The sequence below is a fragment of the Schistocerca gregaria genome, chromosome 4, assembly GCF_023897955.1.
Source record: "Schistocerca gregaria isolate iqSchGreg1 chromosome 4, iqSchGreg1.2, whole genome shotgun sequence".
NCBI classification, from domain to species: domain Eukaryota; kingdom Metazoa; phylum Arthropoda; class Insecta; order Orthoptera; family Acrididae; genus Schistocerca; species Schistocerca gregaria.
The window spans coordinates 429115917-429134225 of NC_064923.1; the positions used below are offsets into that span (position 1 = coordinate 429115917).

Genomic DNA, 18309 nt, shown 5'->3' on the forward strand with positions numbered 1-18309 from the left:
TTTTATGAATTGCCTAGGTGGGAATTTTCTCTGCAGTGTATCATATACAACATTCCTGTAACTCCTTTGGCCCCAGCATTCACTAATCTGTATTCTCTACCCCCTTCCCTGCTCCCACTCCAGCACTACACAGCCTTATATTCCACCTGCACACCAACTAGTCCTTTCCCCCTCTTCCACTTCTCTCATTTTTCACTCCACCTACCCTCCCTCCCCCTCACCCTGCCTCCCCCATACCTTTCAACTACAAATAGCAGCCCTACCTTGTTCCCTGTATTTCCCTGCAAGCTCACAAAAGCAGCACTAAACTCTTCCCCACCCCTACCCTGCTGCCTCTCCCCCTCCCCACCACAGCCTCTTCCTCAGTGGCCAGAGACAGTGATCATGTGGGTGTGGGTTGTTCTTGCGTGAACATGTCTGTGCTTTGTACTTTAGGAAAAGGCCTTTTGGCTAAAAACTCAACTTTTCATTGTGCTTATCTGCAGCTCAGCGTCTCTTCTATATGGTGAGAAGCAATCTATCCTTTTCATAACATTTTCATTATTCCACATTGGATTTTCCATTGTTTTAATAGAAGGGACAGAACAATAGAATTTGGGTTAAGAAACCAGGAATAAATTCCATGGTGCCACAGGATGAGAGATAAAAAAAATGTAGAGGAAGACAGAGAATATATCTGACAAATAAAGTAGGTTGCTAAGTATAAGTGCTACACAGAGCTGAAAATATTGGCATTTCCCACCAGTTTGCTGCAGGTAGATGATCCCTTTCCTCCTCTCCTCTCTCTCTCTCTCTCTCTCTCTCTCTCTCTCTCTCTCTTTTACGGAGAAATGAAAAGGTATTTATTCTCATAACTTACTGCTACCATCCCATGGCTTAGCATTTCTCTATTTCACTACCCAGTTTCCTCCATTAAACACTCAAGTTCAGCAAAATGGGAAACAAAATTGGTGAAAATTTCCTTTCATTGTTCTTTTTTAATGTACTTTATGTTTTTATTCAATTGTATAGAAAGGAAACTAAAAACTATCAGTTTTATGCACTGTTAGTTCCAGTTTGATGTGAAATATGCACATTTGTTGCTATTCATGCCTCCAACCACACATTTTAATTATATTTTTGTTGCAGATTGACCCAGCATTGCTTCCTTTCACTAAGAAAGGCCCAGTGCTTACTCCACCAATTAAAGATTATGAAAGTCCTGATGGAGAGTATATTGATACGTCAAAGAAATGGGGGAAAACATAAACAGTGTCATGGATTACTTGACTGATGGACATTTAGTTTGGTGCAAATGACTGGCATGGTCAATAGAATCTGTTATTGTAACTCTGTTAGGCAGCATGTTCTTATTTTCTGAAGAATTAGAACCTGCAGTGTATTTTCCATGGGGATTTTTAAGGTTTTGTTAAGTTCATGTTATTTAATGTTGCAAAATATCTTGGTAAAACTGAAATTTATAATTTTATGAGAAATTTTAAAACTACCAATCTCATTTATAACTTTACTAAATGTTAAGACTCAATCTTGTTTGAAACAGAGAGGCACTTACCATATTATGGAAGATGCATAGTCTGTCATAAGCAGAAAATTTAGTTCTAAATTTTGTCATTCCCATTTGCATAATAAATTTCAACATTAAATTGAACTTGTGTTTTAGCTGCATTAAGGTGTGATATAGAGTACTCAATATAATAGAACAAAGAAAATAAAAATAATGTATTTATTAAACATTAGTTATAAAATAATGCATATAAAAAATAATACAAGTTTTGTAACACAAAGTAAATGAATGATCTGCCATCTCAGGTTTGCTTATCATTTAAACAAAATGAAGTTTGCAATAATGTGTTTTGTGCTAAAGTTGAATATTTCAGTTTTTGTTACTACATTTTCTACTGAGTATAGATATTGTTTGTAGTGCTAGTAAGTACAAAGTTCACTCTATCACAGTCTTTAAGCTATCTATGCAAGTGCATATACAGGCACACAGGATTCATTTTAATTACTAATTATGTATAACAAGCTCCTTGAAACTTACTTATTGAAATTTGAAAATAGAATGCCATGTAATAGGCTTATATGTGGAAGCACCATAAACTGAGTGGACATGAAGCTCATTTTGGTATGCTGCTCAAGGCAATATGATCTACATACCACTGAGACTAGCTTATCCTTTATAGAAATCTGCATGTGAAAATGAGATAATTCAGTATGATTTTCTACAGTCTATCTGTTAATATATTATTATTTATTTTATTGTAAAATCTTATAGCCTACTTATTCCATTACTGGTAGCCCTTAAACTAATCTGGTACATCCCATAACACATTATGCACTCTCTGAAAACAGTGAAAATATTTTGTAGGTAAAATGCACTGGCACAGTAGCTGTCAGATTAGTACGTGAGGAAATTTGAACATTGCATTAGTAGCTAACATTTTACAAAATAAGGACAGCATTAGCAGAATATAAAAACAGTGTAGTTTATATATGGCAAATATGGACACAAAATGGTTATCACATTGTTTAAAGATGGCAGGCAAATTTAAACTTGAAGCTAAACCACAACTCATACTTCTCATGTGTATCACCCTTCAGTGTTCTAAAGCTCTCTCTACAAACACACTGAGAATTACACATTTCAAATTTGCTTTTACTAATGCAGTTTAGATTTCTGTTCCTCCTTGTTATATTGTACTGATTGTATTGTTAATGAAGTAAATGTACTTGCATGAAAGCTTTTAGCGACAATTTCCAGATTGATAAATATAACAGTAAAATGTCCCTTCATATTTCCCTTCCCAGTTGTTAAAGCAGATTTCAAGAAGGCATTTGTGCCTGTGCTTAGCTTTATACATGATGTAGGTAAGCGATAATTGTTTACAATGCTCCACAGTGGTGCAGGTGAAGTTGAAATGAGCAAATTGATACAGGATATTTTTGATCCATCAAGACAGGAAACAGCCTCAAATAGGTTCCAGTAGCCACCTAAGCTACAGGGCATGCGCATTGCTTGAAATTTTGGCAAAAGTCATTCTTGAATATTAAAAACCCCATGTTCTTGCACTTATACAATGTAAGATTAACACAGGGGTAAATTTTACCCCTTAACATTGTGAATTTTAACAGCATATAATTAACAATTAAATTATTTTGATTGTTCGGCCTTCTTACTATGAAACTACTGTGCTAGTAAGAGTTACATTTTGATTGAATTGCAAATGTAATTAGCTTTATTTCTTTCATTAAACCCATGGTAATGTTAATCATATATTTTGTAAGCACATGGAGAAGGGGTATAACATATTCTTGGACAATTAGGCAGAAGATCATGTGAGCCAAAAGATCATGACGAGTACACATGTTTTAGCAGAGGGGGTTCAAAAATGGTTCAAATGGCTCTGAGCACTATGGGACTTAACATCTGAGGTCATTAGTCCCCTAGAACTTAGAACTACTTAAACCTAACTAACCTAAGGACATCACTCACATCCATGCCCGAGGCAGGATTCGAACCTGCAACCGTAGCAGTCGCGCGGTTCCAGACTGTAGCGCCTAGAACTGCTCGGCCCTTCCATCCGGCTAGCAGGGGTGGGTTTTGTAGGTTAATTTAAGGATGTTTCTTGGATTGATAGACTACAAATGTGTTATATAATTTTGTTTGTCTCCACTTCACCTACACCACTGTGGTGTGTTTGAAACAATTACCATTTATACTCTGCATGTTACAATCTAATATTTCAGTAACATATGAATGATTTTGACTATTGCCACAAACAATTTGAGACCCATGGGCCAACATGCCATCTTAAGATACTATTATAGCATTCAGACTGGTAGTTCTTTCATCATTATTACGTCAACAATTCTAAAATTAGTGTATTGCACACACAGAGCTCTTCATGAGATACATTTCCTATGTGGGGGGGAAACACTACAGTTGGAAGCAGCTAGTGTTTAAAATTACTCACTACTTACATTAATTAAGAAAACTTTTTCCAAAATGTGATGAAAATGTCATTGAATTTCTTTTGAATTAATATTAGGAGTATCTGGTCCCACAAAAGATATTGATACCAAGTTTTTGTACTTGTGTAGAATTATGACTGCAATCACAAAACATAGTTGCATTAATGATGGACATGAAGAGTATAACCCAATGGCTAGTTCTAATTTAATTCAGCATCTATATCCATTACAATACTACATCCTTAATGTTACATTAAACAGAAATAAACTATTGCATGTGTGTTAAACTACCCTGTAGTGACCAGTAATAGCTATACTAAATGAATATATAGGCTACACAGTTTTAATTCTGCAGAATACCTCTTCTGTGTCAATGCTCTGTATCTAGAAATAACAGTATCACAACAAATTCCATATTAATAATCATATTTAATACACAAACTTAGATACGTTATAGAAATTTTCTGAAATTTACGCATCAAAATGTGCTCCTCTATTGATTAATACTTTTTGTGCAGTATGTGCAATACTCCACAACATATTTTGTACATTTGTTCATTGTACACTTTAGGCCAGTGACCCACATACTCAGGACACCTGCTTATTCAGTGCAAAATGTAATCATTAACACATCAGCTGATAATTAACTTGAACGCACCTTGAAAGCTTAATACAACTGAATACAGAAAAACATAAAAACAATTACTTCACTTCCTCCATCTGCCCTTACTAGGAATTTCAGCACTGGTAGCATTCATGTATCAAATGATATCTCCTTTCAAAAAATATATATGAATATAAATAATTGGTTTTATTACCACTAACTACTTCTGCTCTGAAGTTGTGTCACTGAACACTTTATAACATCCAGACCAATCTAATTCACATATCACACTTTCAACTGGTTTCAAATTCCACTCATTGCAACAGCAGTATCAGTATCAGCAGAATGTGTACTCTCGTTTGCAGATAGGACAATTATCAGAGGTCTTGAGGCACAGTCGTAAGCACTCTGCGTGGAACATGTGCTGGCAGGGTGTAACACGTGCTCTGCGTGGCATAGGACTGAGGCAGACAGCACACACATCATCATGTGCTGCCAGCTCTTCTGGTAAAGCAGGCCTGAAACGCATCAGAACTGCCTGTTCAGCACGCAGCTGCCGCAGTGGACCCAGCCAGAGCTCTCGAAGCCGCAGGTGCACGTTGAAGTACAACGCAAATACGACCAACCGTACCCAGCCTGTAAAAGATGCGATGTTTAGATAACTGAGTATTATATGAGAATCTACATCATAACTCCCATAAAGCACTCTCTCTCTCTCTCTCTCTCTCTCTCTCTCTCTCTCTCTCTCTCTCTCTCTCGCACACACACACACACACACACACACACACACACACACACACAGATACACACACACACACACATACACACACACACACACACACACACACACACACACACACACACACACACACACTTGGAAAACAATTGCAAAATGTCAGTTTGCCAAAAGAATTTATCAGGTCACAACTGGCACATTCCACTTACATCGAAGTACACAGAATGCTAGAAAGATTGTTAGTCTAAAGAGTAGGGGAATCTGCTGAAATACTCAAGGGAAAAAAACAAATTTCGTACAAATGACCCAAAATACACACATTATAATATGCACCTACAGCAGCAGTGCCTTGGAAAAGGTACTTTACTTTTTTGTCCCCAAACGTATAACTTATGTTAAAGTAAATCAAATGTCTACAGTTTCACACGTGCTTAAAATGTTATTTCATTTTTCAGTCTCAGTACATGATAATAGTCATGTTAACTCTTCTGTAAGGTGATCATTTCCAGCTTACTTCCTTAGTCACCATAGTCACAAACATAAAATACTTAATTTTTACTTAATTCATGGTCTGCTAAAGAAACCAAAATGTTATATTGCCTGAATGACCACATATTTTGATTTTTAGGAACAACATGTTGCAGCAAAAATTTCACTAAAAAGACAGTTTATTAAAAAGTTTTTGGATTACTTTTCTTTTCTCACTTCCTCATAGTATTCCAATGAAGAAGCCACATCACAGAAATACAGTTAAAAAATTAAATAACATAAACACAAAGATTGGTACAAGAATGCAACAAATGATATATTTATTGTGAACACTGTAAGAGTTTTATACAGAAGTTTATTGATTCTTGCATGAAAAGGACCAAAAATGTGTCTGCTGCAAATTGCAGCCCAAACAGTAACTTTGGGAGAATGAAATGGTTTCACTTCACACAAATGAGGATTTTCAGAACCCTACAAGCGCCAGTTTTGATTATTGATGAATGCATTCCGATGAAAGTGTGCATCATCTGTGAACCAGATCAAACTGATCATTGCCAGAATATGGTTCACATAGTTGTATCTTATCACATGGCAGGTGTGGCTGTGACCTAGCAACTTTGGATTTTGGATGGAAACATGTAGATTGTTTCTCAGTATTGCATGCATGCTAGAACTTTCCGACCAGTTTCTGCTGCAACTCTTCATATGGATTTCCTTTGTTGTTGCTGAATAAGCCTAGGGACTAGGGCAACATTTTCAGAAGTAATTACAGTTGTCCTGGGGCTAACATTCCCAATTAGATCATCAGACATGCTGCCTGTCTGTTCAATTTGGGGAAGAGCTTGTGACAGAACTTACCTGGATTTTGTGGTCTTATTCTCAGTAGCACAAATCTTGATCATCACAAAGTTAAAAATCTAATTCATTGTGGGATGGCGTTTGTTCATTGATGTACATGGCACCATATTTTTTATGTCATATACGCACACATTTTATTTGCTGCAGAGATCAGTTATTAATAATGGTGACCAGTTTTTACACTATGAACAGTAAGTAACAAAGTCTTCAGCCAGCATGCATGATCATATTGTTGAAGTTTTTAAACTATAACAAAAAATGAACAGTTCACAGTTATCTAAAAACAACGCAATTCTAAACTACCACAGTCCTTTAGCAATTTGTTAAAGACAGTTATACTTCGGTGATACATTTAAGTGAGTCCGTCACACAAATTACTGAATCCAACAATAGTTCACTCCACTGACAATTACATTTCACACTTCTGGTAATTATAATGTAGTTCATTTCAAATGTTCATTAATTTAGGTTACAAAAAAATCTCTCTTGAGTAATTAAATATTAAAGTTCTTTAGTTTTGTGGTTTCAAGTATGCATACTCTCGTGTACAAGGTACAGGTGATTGTGGTGTGAGTCAAGCAATGAGGACACATTCAACATAGATATTACTCATTAGATTTCAAACTGCAGATTTATTGTTTCATGACTGGATGGTCTAATAAAGATTGTTATTTTGAAAATTACATAATGGTTTAAAATTTTGCTGCATTGAAATTTTTGATGAGCTATAAGAACTAACAGAATTCTGAATTTAACAAAAATGGTGCTGGTTACTAATTTAGAAAAGTGCATTGGTACTACTGTTCTTCTGCAATGTGAATCCCCCTCATGTAGATGTATTAGTGCCATATTGCCAATCATTGTAAAATACACTGGTGTGCAAAAGTGATGGGATAGTGATATGCACATACACAGACAGTGCTAGTATCATACACACAAGGCATAAAAAGGCAGCACATTGGCAGAGGTGTCACTGGTACTCAGGCAATTCCTGTGAGCAGGTTTCCAACAGATTATGTCCTCACGACGGGAATTAATGGACTTATAAGTGGAATGGGAGTTGGAGCTACATGCATGGGACATTCCGTTTCTGAAATCATTAGGGAAGTCAATATTCTGAGATCCACAGCATCAAGAGTATGCTAGGAATATCAGATTTCAGGCATTGCCCCTCACCATCGACAATGCAGTGGTTGATGGCCATCACTTAATGACTGAGAGCAGTGGCATTTGCATAGAGTTGTTAGTGCTAACAAACAAGCAACACTACATTAAATAACAGCTCAAATCAGTTTGGCACATATGACAAATGTATCCATAGTGATAGAGCGGTGAAATTTGGCAGTAATGGGCTAAGGCAGCAGACAACCAACGCAAATGCCTTTTCTAACAGCATGACATTGCCTGCAGCACCTCTTCTGGACTCGTGACCACATCAGTTGGGCCCTAAATGACTGGAAACCCATAGCATGGTTAGATGTCTCCCAATTTCTGTTGGTAAGAACTGACAGTAGGGTTTGAGTGTGATGCAGACCCCACAAAGCTGTGGACCAAAGTTGTCAACAAGGCAGTGCACAAGCTGGTGGTGGCTCCATGATGATGTGGGCTGTGTTTAAATTGAATGGACTGGATCCCCTGGTCCATCAGAACCAGTCCTTGACTCAAAATGGTAATGTTTGGCTACACAGAAACAATCTGCAGCCATTCATGGGGCCTTCACATTCCCGAACAATGATGTAATACTCTCAATTATTCATAATTGCTTTGAAGAGCATTTTGGACAGTTAAGAGTTAATGATTTGGTTCTACACATCGCCCAACGTGAATCCCATAGAACATTTATGGGACATAATGAGGATGTCAATTCAGGCACAAAATCCTGCACCAGCAACACTTTCGCAAGTGTGGACAGCTGTGGTTCAATATTTCTGCGGGGGACCTCCAACAACTTGTTGAATCCATGCCACATCGAGCCGCTGCACTAAACCAAGCAAAAGGAGGTCCATCACAATATTTGGAGCTATCCCATGACTTTTGTCATCTCAGTGTACATGAAATTATTAATTAGTGACTTAATAAATGTTGGATGTCAAACTGTGCAGAAAAATTCAGGTAACAAAAGTAAGTAGTCGAAGTCCCGAATCTGACAGTGATTTTGATGAAATCTGTGAAGAAAAGTGGTACTAGTTCAGAACTTCAAGTTTAATTACTGTAGAAGACAATTAGTTTTAGGTAATTTAAAGTACTTTACAGGAAAGCGGGAATGCTTAACGTTCAAATGGTGTTTGTTACTTTCCTCAAATCTAATCATTAGCTCATAGGTTTTTTTGTGCATGTAATGAATTGTAATCCTAACTACAATTAACTGTAACTTTTAATTGAAAGTGTTGTAATGAAAACTAATTACACAAATGGTATCAGAACATGTATAACAATAATCTGAATAATGAACTGCAATGAAATCTAGTCTAATTAAGAACTTAAGATTTTTAAGTGAGTGCTGCATATTACTAGGAAGACATACTGAAATTAGGATAAAACTTTGTGAAAAATTTGGTAATTTTTTTGGATTAGAAAAACAAAACTGGTGGGAAGAATCCGCATTGCTATTGCCATAAGTTTATGAATGGTTTTCACATCAGATGTTTTTGGAACATTAAGTCATGTTTGAAAACTGCACCTTGTTGTCATAATACTGTTTTCTAACCTGTGATACTCCAGTATCAGAAACACATCTTGTTCCATTGAATACATGATTTCAAACCCTTTGTAAAGTATACTAACCTAACTGATCACACTGAGCTTCAGAGTACTATTTTTGGGCACAATGAATTGAAATTACAGTGCCGTCTGTTAGCAGAAACTTCTGTGTAAGATTCTTTCAACTTTCACAATAAGTTTACTGTTTGTTGCATTTTTCTTTCAGTCTTTGTTTTCAAGTTACTTACTTTTAAAATCAGGAAGCACTTCATTGGACGCCTGCTATTTTGAAGCACATAAAAGAAAGTATAGTCTATTGCTATTTTGGGATCTGTAACACCGATTTATGCTTTTCATGACCAATCATCTTAGCCATAAGGCTGTTTGAGCATTCCTCCAGGCCAGTCTCTAACATCCACTGTCACTGCTTATTTGGAAAATCAGTGACAGTTTCTGGAAATCAGTGATGATGCAACAATATGAAATGCTGTCAATGAAAGCTGGTCAGAACCGCTGCACCTGCTATTCAATGAACATCTCATGACTTATGAAACTTTGTGCTAGACTGGGATTCAAACACAGATATTCTGCTTGTTGGAAGCAGTTTATAAAAATGAGCTACTTTGATTCTGTTTGGTGAAATGAAATGTCGTGTGACGAGGGCCTCCCGTCGGGTAGACCGCTCGCCTGCTGCAAGTCTTTCGATTTGACGCCACTTCGGCGACTTGCGTGTCGATGGGGATGAAATGATGATGATAAGGACAACACAACACCCAGTCCCTGAGCAGAGAAAATCTCCGACCCAGCAGGGAATCGAACCCGGGCCCTTTGGATTGACAGTCTGTCAAGCTGACCCCTCAGCTACCGGGGGCAGACATTCTGTTTGGTTAGTTGCAAAGAATTTAATTCAAATGATATATGTACACCTGTGGCTGGGTAGCGCCAACCCTCCACATAATCCATTACCTAGAGGTGCTACTCGCACACACCTGTTAGGAGAACATCTAGTTACAGTGTTCGAAAATCATTGATGGAAACAGCAGTGACAAAGACAGTTAACATCTGGTCTGTGAGCTTGCTCAGAGTGGATAAATGGTTAAGATTACTGCTTGTGAAAAGTTAGGAAACCTGAGTTTGAGTCCCAGTCTGTCACAAATTTTTGTTTCTCACAATTTATTCATTATATTCCAACTTCAACATTTCTGTCTTGTTTTCAATTATACAATTTCATGCCATCTTACCTTTATTCATTTCATACACATTGATTCATTCATTTCAAATTAAGTGAGTTTAATTCATTTGATACAGGAAATGCTTTTATTTAGGAATGAACAAATATCATAAATACTGAACGGTTTGTTATCGCATGCTTACCGGAGAGACTTTTAAACTGAATTTCCACAATAAATCACTATATTATGTTAGTGAATTCTAAATGTTAAAACAGAGCTATTATTTATCTGCCTGCCTGTGTTGGAAAGCAGCTAGTATGGAAATTCTTACTTCATTTATGAACAGAGCAATGCCTTGTAATAGGATTCATGCACTCTCTTGAAGACAAATGAGGAACTTCCTTTACTTATATTATCAATGTGCCTCATGTAGCATCCACTAGTCTGATGTCAATATAGTTGCACGATGTTGTGTGAAAGATCTCAGGATAGCAGTGAAGTATTAGAAATTTTCTCTTTCCATTTTAGTAATTCATCTTGTTATTGAATTGACAGATAATATGCAGCACATAGTTAAATGAAGTAAGTAGGAACATTGCTATTATCAGATCTTTAATTTTAATACATATTTCTAGTTTTATTGTTCATTTGATCTTATTTTTTTATTGGGTCTCTTCCAATGCGCACTATGCTTCTTTTTCTGTTCTTCTGTTCATTCAATATTGTTCCAGTTGGGCATCACACTGAATCTGTGTTTGATAATTTGTATTAGTGTTTCACAAAACTTTGTGCATACATTTATTGTACCCATATTAATCTTTTTTATGTTGTATTTCCTGTTGTATAGTTATTGCTTCTTTCAGGTCACCTTTTACCTTTGCATTTCATTTTATGGTCTCAATCTAAGCATTAGTGAATTTTTTTTGGAGTACCACAACTTATTTAGGTAATTTTATTGGTTCTATTCTTTTAAAATGCTTCTGTTTTAAGGAACAAACCAATAACAAAAATACTTATTTTCATAACCTAATACTTAAAAAGTATACTTCTGAATTTCCTTGTATGCTCTAATCTATACATTCCTCCTTCAGTGTATTTTGGCCTAAAAGTTTCCTGGCACATTTTTCTTCTGTCTCTTGAATTTCTTCAGTGCCTGTCTTTCTGTTTAAAATGAATGTATCAGCCACATAAAGATACTGCGGTTTTATGACCATGCTGTAGTGTCTCAGTTTTGTCTATTTTTAGATGTATTTTGTGTTCAAAATATCTCTTGCAAGTATGGGATCTGTTTCCGGTTTGTGGCAACGTATTTTGTAACCAGTCTTTCCTAGACCAGTCTCTTAAATCGTTGCACCCAAATACTTGAACTGATGAGAAACACTAAATTTTGTATGATCTGACAGAATCAGGCAACAGAGACATAGTGATCTGTATTATTTATTATAAATTATAATCATCTTGATCACAAAACAAAGTAACAAAGTAATAACAGCAAGATGTAACCAGTTCCTGCTGACTAGCTACCATTCTCATATCAAGCATACACTGTAATTATCAATGAAAATAATTAATTTTTGAAACTATAATGTAGTTAGATAGATAAAAAAGCTATTCACCAAGTGGTGGCAGGAGAACACACGTATAGAAGGTATTACAACTTCCAAGCTTTAAGAGCCATTGGCTTCTTCTTTTAGCAGAAAAGTTGAAGGGCAGTGAGGTTTACTCTTATTAACTCATGTCCAATGTTTTGCATATTACCCCACCTTCCACCTTTAAACTCTCACATTTTCAAATCTCATCCTGTCTGACATGTCTTCCCTGACCTGGGGTTCTGGTGATTTTTCCTAAACCTCACCAGTCCTTTTACTTCACCCCTCTTCCTTCCCCTTCAGTCCTTCTGCCAGAAGAAAGAGCCACTGGCTCCAAAAGCATGCAAATTGTAATATCTTTTATGCATGTGTTCTCCTGCTGTCACTACTTTATACACTATATTAGTACCCAAGCACAGTGCCAACCATGACAAAATCCATATTAAACATAACTTGTCGTAGACTGTTAGTCTACAAAACATACTGGGTTTATATGCTAAAAGGCATGCTTTGACCCCTTGACCTCTTTAATACCAACAAGTCACATGTTGTAATTCTTCATGCTTTCCCGGCGATCTGTTGACATCTTGGATATTCGGGAATCCAGCTGGATGTTCGCGTCGTTCTCGCACGATATTTCAACAGCGTGCCTCGCTATCTTCTTCAGGTGCTATCTGAGACTGGTCCATGGGTAGATCGAGTCCAGTATTTATGCCTGGGAGGAGCTGGGCGTTCCCTAATTGGTCCATGCCGGGTCAAGTGTTCCATCTGTGGTCCGCACCCGCCAGACTCGGCTTCAACGGACCCCTCCAGTCGCAGATGTTCCGACTGCCGTCGGCGCCTGTTCTGGCCATCCTCAACGGATGTGGTTATCATCTGAGGTGTGTCAGACCCGGTCTGAGATGTTGGGTACTCTCTAATTGGTCCGCGCCGCGTCATGTGTTCCATCTGAGGTCTGCACCCCCCAGATGCGGCTACATTGTCCCTCTCTGGTCGCTGGTGTTCCCTCCGCTGTCCGCGCCTGGCCTGGCCATCTTCTGAAGTCGAGTTCATGATCTGGGGTGTGTCAGATCTGGTCTCCAATGTCCGACACCTTGTCTCACGGCTGCTCTCTCGGTCTCCACTTCTATTTCTTGTAGAATCCCAGAGTGTCCTACGTTGAGTTTTCACAAGCTCAAGCACTGGATTCCAGGCAGTGCTGATTTGGTATCCCGAGTCACGGTTGATTAGATTGTCTGTGACCTTAATCTCAATGGCTTCTTTAATGACACTGTCCCAAAATCTTGAGGTCTGTGACACAATCTTGGTGTCGTTGTATTCTATTGAATGACCAAGTTCCAAACAATGCTCTGCTATGGCTGATTTAGTTGCCTGTCTGAGTCTGGTATGTCTCTGGTGTTCTTTAGACCTGATGTTCACAGTTCTGGTGGTCTGGCCAATGTATGACATTCCACACTGGCATGGTATGTTGTAAATACCTGGCTTGCGTAGCCCCGGGTCATCTTTTACGTTCCCCAGCATAGCCCTAATTTTGGTAGGTGGGCAAGATATGCTCTTGATGTCATATTTCTGGAGAATTCTGCTGATCTTGGCAGAGCTTGTGAAAACTCAATGCAGGACACTCTGGGATTCTACAAGAAATAGAAGTGGAGACCGAGAGAACAGCCATGAGACAAGGTGTCGGACATTGAAGAGCAGATCTGACACACCCCAGATCATGAACTCAACTTCAGAAGATGGCCAGGCCGGGTGTGGACGGCGGTGGGAGCACCAGCGACCAGAGAGCAACAATGTAGCGGCATCTGACGGAACACACGACGCGGCGCGGAGCGATTAGGGAGCGCCCAGCACAAAACAGAAGTGGAAATCGTAGTAACAGTCAGGAGATAGAGTACCCAACATCTCAGACTGAGTCTGACACACCTCAGATGATAACCACATCCCTTGAGGATGGCCAGAACGGTCGCCGACGGCAGTCAGAACATCTGCGACTGGAGGGGTCCGTTGAAGCCGAGTCTGGCGGGTGCGGACCACAGATGGAACACTTGACCTGGTGCGGACCGATTAAGGAACGCCCAGCTCGCAAACCAACGCACACTGACTTATACCTACAAGGCAGCAGTTGCCACCATCCGTCACAGAAGAATGGAGTGCTCAAAACACTGGTCCACAGAGCACAAACTCTGTCAGATCCTGATAGTCTGGCCACAGAAATAGAACACTTACAATCAGTGTTCAGCAGGAATGGATACTCCTCTAGAGATATCCAGAAGGCACTTCAACCTGCCAACCGGCCAAAGGAAGCAGAAGAAGAACCAGAAGATGGCATACCTGCCATATGCCGTACCTATCTCTGCCAAGATCAGCAGGATTCTCCAGAAATATGACATCAAGAGCATATTTTGCCCACCCACCAAAATTGGGGCTATGCTGGGGAATGTAAAAGATGACCTGGGGCTACGCAAGCCAGGTATTTACAACATACCATGCCAGTGTGGGATGTCAAACATTGGACAGACCACCAAAACTGTGAACATCAGGTGTAAAGAACACCAGAGACATACCAGACTCAGGCAGGCAACTAAATCAGCCATAGCAGAGCATTGTCTGGAACTTGGTCAGTCAATGGATTACAATGACACCAAGATTGTGACACAGACCTCAAGATTTTGGGACAGTGTCATTAAAGAAGCCATTGAGATTAAGGTCACAGACAATCTAATCAACCATGACTCGGGATACCAAATCAGCACTGCCTGGAATCCAGTGCTTGAGCTTGTGAAAACTCAACGCAGGACACTCCGGGATTCTACAAGAAATAGAAGTGGAGACCGAGAGAACAGCCGTGAGACAAGGTGTCGGACATTGGAGACCAGATCCGACACACCCCCGGTTATGAACTCGATTTCAGAAGATGGGCACGGATCGCGGAGGGAACACCAGTGACCAGAGAGGGACAATGTAGCCATGTCTGGCGGATGCGAACCTCAGATGGAACACACGACGCGGCGCGGACCGATTAGGGAGCGCCCAGCACGAAACAGAAGTGGAAATCATAGTAACAGTCAGGAGATAGAGTACCCAACATCTCAGACCAGGTCTGACACACCTCAGATGATAACCACATCCATTGAGGACAGCCAGAACGGGCACCAACGGCAGTCGGAACATCTGCGACTGGAGGGGGTCCGTTGAAGCCGAGTCTGGTGGGTGCGGACCACAGATGTAACACTCAACCCAGCGCGGACCGATTAGGGAACGCCCAGCTCCTCCCAGGCATAAATACTGGACTCGATCTACCCAAGGACCAGTCTCAGATAGCACCTGAAGAAGACAGCGAGGCACACTGTTGAAATATCGCGCGAGAACGACGCAAACATCCAGCTGGTTTCTCGAATATCCAAGATGTCAAGTCACATGTTGTTGTGGTTACTGCTGTAATTAGATACTATAATGCAAGCATAGCTATTCAATGAAAACTGGTTATCATCTAGTTGTTACATCACATTTCAATCAAGACCATTACAATTCATCATAAATCTCTAGATTTTTTCATATTTATTTTCTAGAATTTTTGATCCCAAATTTTAGCTGGAGATGTATGTACTTTGTCTTCTTGAAATGGGATTTGGTGATCTAATCTTTCTGCTGTTTCTTCAACAATTTATATTTGTTTTTATGCTCTTTCGATTTATTTTTCCTAAGCTGCATTTGAAACATATGCAGAGAGCCCATCACCTCTACTCACTTATTTAAAATTTTTGATGTGCAAAAATTAGTTCCAGAACTAAAAATCTGCTCTAGGCAAGCTACATCTGATTTTGGTTATTCTGTAGTTATGTCTAGCTGTTGACAGAAAACAATAATATTTCCTTCATTCAGTGTATCTCAATCTGATCTGTATATCATTTTGTTGTCATTATTTGTTATTCCACTATTGATCAGGTGTGGTTTTCATGAGGCAAATGTCTGTGGGTCTTTACAGAAGTTTAACTTTACCTTTAAGTGAAAAACATGAGCTATTCAGCGAAGCTATATTAGTCAATCTGTAACACAGTGTGTAGCATCAGATCACATGGATCAAGTAAATAACAACTTCTTCCTCATTTCTAACTGAGTGGAGTGACATGGTGGTAACTATAACGAAGTAAATTCATGTGCAGTGTGTTGCTTGGTGTAGTGTAACCTTTTTACATATTCATGTATACAACTGGCCAATCAAATGCAAGGAAAAATTTTTGAACTCTTGAGATGCTGTTCTGTTATGGTGTACCAAGTTCTTTAATGTTCATTTAAATATGCACCAAATTTTGCACATCATTTGTTTAAGATGAAACTTCCACTGAAACAATGGCAAATCCAGGATGGAATGTAACAATTATGAAAAGGAAAGTTGGCACTCACCATATTGCGAAGGTTCTGAGTTGCAGACTCACAAGGATCTCACAAATAAGGCCTTTGTCAAAAATAGAACACACACACACACACACACACACACACACACACACACACGACTGCTGTCTCAGGCAACTGAAGCCACATCCAGACTTATTGAAGTGTTTACCAATCAGGTCTCTTATATGATCTTGAATTGGTAAGTGAATAAATTTGCACATTTGTTGAGTTATCTGATTTAATTTATTATCACCCTAATGGGAAACACTGTTTTAGGACACCACAAATGTGTATATTTTGCAAATGTGACACAATATAAAAATAAGGATGAATTATGGTGAGAGAGGCAGTTTCCCAAGAGAAATATGGCTAGTCATGACATAAATGAAAGTCAAATAGAGAAAAAGATCCAAAATATTACAAACCATGGCTTCCATTACGTGCATATTGCAGCATGGCAACTGCGAGTGCTGCCAGCAGTGAAATTCCTGCAGTGCCCGCACGCAGTAGCACTGGCGCCCACAGGGCTTCCAGAGACTCCAGGACATCCAACCGCAGGAATGACAGCAATGTTGGGAACATGTCTACAAACACCTGTTGGGAAAAACAAACCCACAAATAAGCTTTATTATTCTGTATCTCCACATTTGCCCTGCAGTTACAAAGAAATATGTCCAGTTTCATTATCCCCACAAAATTCTATTTGCCAGTCATTTTATTGGCATCATTACACATAAAAAAGTTATTTTTGTACTTAATTCTATTCATGAATGATTTGGCAGTTCATAGGAATATCTTTCACAAAAGGAGAATGAGGGAAAATTACTGATATTTAAGAATGTCAATAAGTGATCCATTACACCTCTGCTTATGTATGTTTATGTCCCCTCCTCCTTAGATTTTCCATTATTGTATTACTATGATATATCATAGTAGAGAGTGTAATATCTAGAAGGCTATTCTGCAATAAATTTACAATTATATATTGTACTTCATGACTGCTGGGCAATGACTTTTATTACATCTGTTATAAAATTAAGTGGTTTACAACTACAAACCAATGAATTATAATACACATCAGAAAACATGAGAAAAATGAGCGTGACTCAAGAATCGGCCATAGATTGGACAACTGAAAAGGAAAATGAGTTACAGCAGTACCATCTGATGATGTCACTGTGTGCTGGTATAAAAGAAAGCTAATGATTATACAGTTAATATTGCATGAACATGAAAATTTTCTCCTTTTTATCATTACATATCCAGATATGGATTTTCAAAGCCTATCATTTACGTAAATCAACTAATCAAATAATATGTTTTCCAGAGTGGCACTGTGTTCATTGTTGTTGTTGTTGTTGTGGTCTTCAGTCCTGAGGCTGGTTTGATGCAGCTCTCCATGATACTCTATCCTGTGCAAGCTTCTTCATCTCCCAGTACATACTGCAGCCTACATCCTTCAGAAACTGCTTAGTGTACTCATCTCTTGGTCTCTCTCTACGATTTTTACCGTCCACACTGCCCTCCAGTAGTAAATTGATGATCCCTTGATGCCTCAGAACATGTCCTACCAACCGATCACTTCTTCTGGTCAAATTCTGCCACAAACTTCTCTTCTAGCAAAACTCCTTTACTACTTTAAGTGTCTAATTTCCTAATCTAATTCCCTCAGCATCACCCAACTTAATTCGACTACATTCCATTATCCTTGTTTTGCTTTCATTGATGTTCATCTTATACCCTACTTTCTAGACACTGTCCATTCTGTTCAACTGCTCTTCTAAGTCCTTTGCT

At 38.6% G+C, this 18309-nt stretch overlaps 2 protein-coding genes across 3 annotated transcripts in view; one reads left to right on the forward strand and one right to left on the reverse strand.

The window, feature by feature from the left end:
- The window catches only part of LOC126267353 (39S ribosomal protein L40, mitochondrial), a 41068-nt gene extending 39420 nt beyond the window's left edge, over positions 1–1648 (forward strand). The window contains exon 5 of the mRNA XM_049972480.1: positions 1129–1648. Coding sequence (XP_049828437.1) covers positions 1129–1248 — 120 coding nt within the window. The 3' untranslated portion in view covers positions 1249–1648. The remainder of the gene's footprint in view (positions 1–1128) is intronic.
- A 61-nt stretch (positions 1649–1709) lies between these two features.
- LOC126267351 (uncharacterized) overlaps positions 1710–18309 on the reverse strand; it is a 191744-nt gene continuing 175144 nt past the window's right edge. For both annotated transcript variants that reach the window (XM_049972476.1, XM_049972477.1), the window contains 2 exons: positions 16941–17109; positions 1710–5212 (listed from right to left, as the gene is read on the reverse strand). In XM_049972476.1, the coding sequence (XP_049828433.1) occupies positions 4914–5212; positions 16941–17109 (468 nt within the window). In that variant the 3' untranslated portion in view covers positions 1710–4913. The remainder of the gene's footprint in view (positions 5213–16940; positions 17110–18309) is intronic.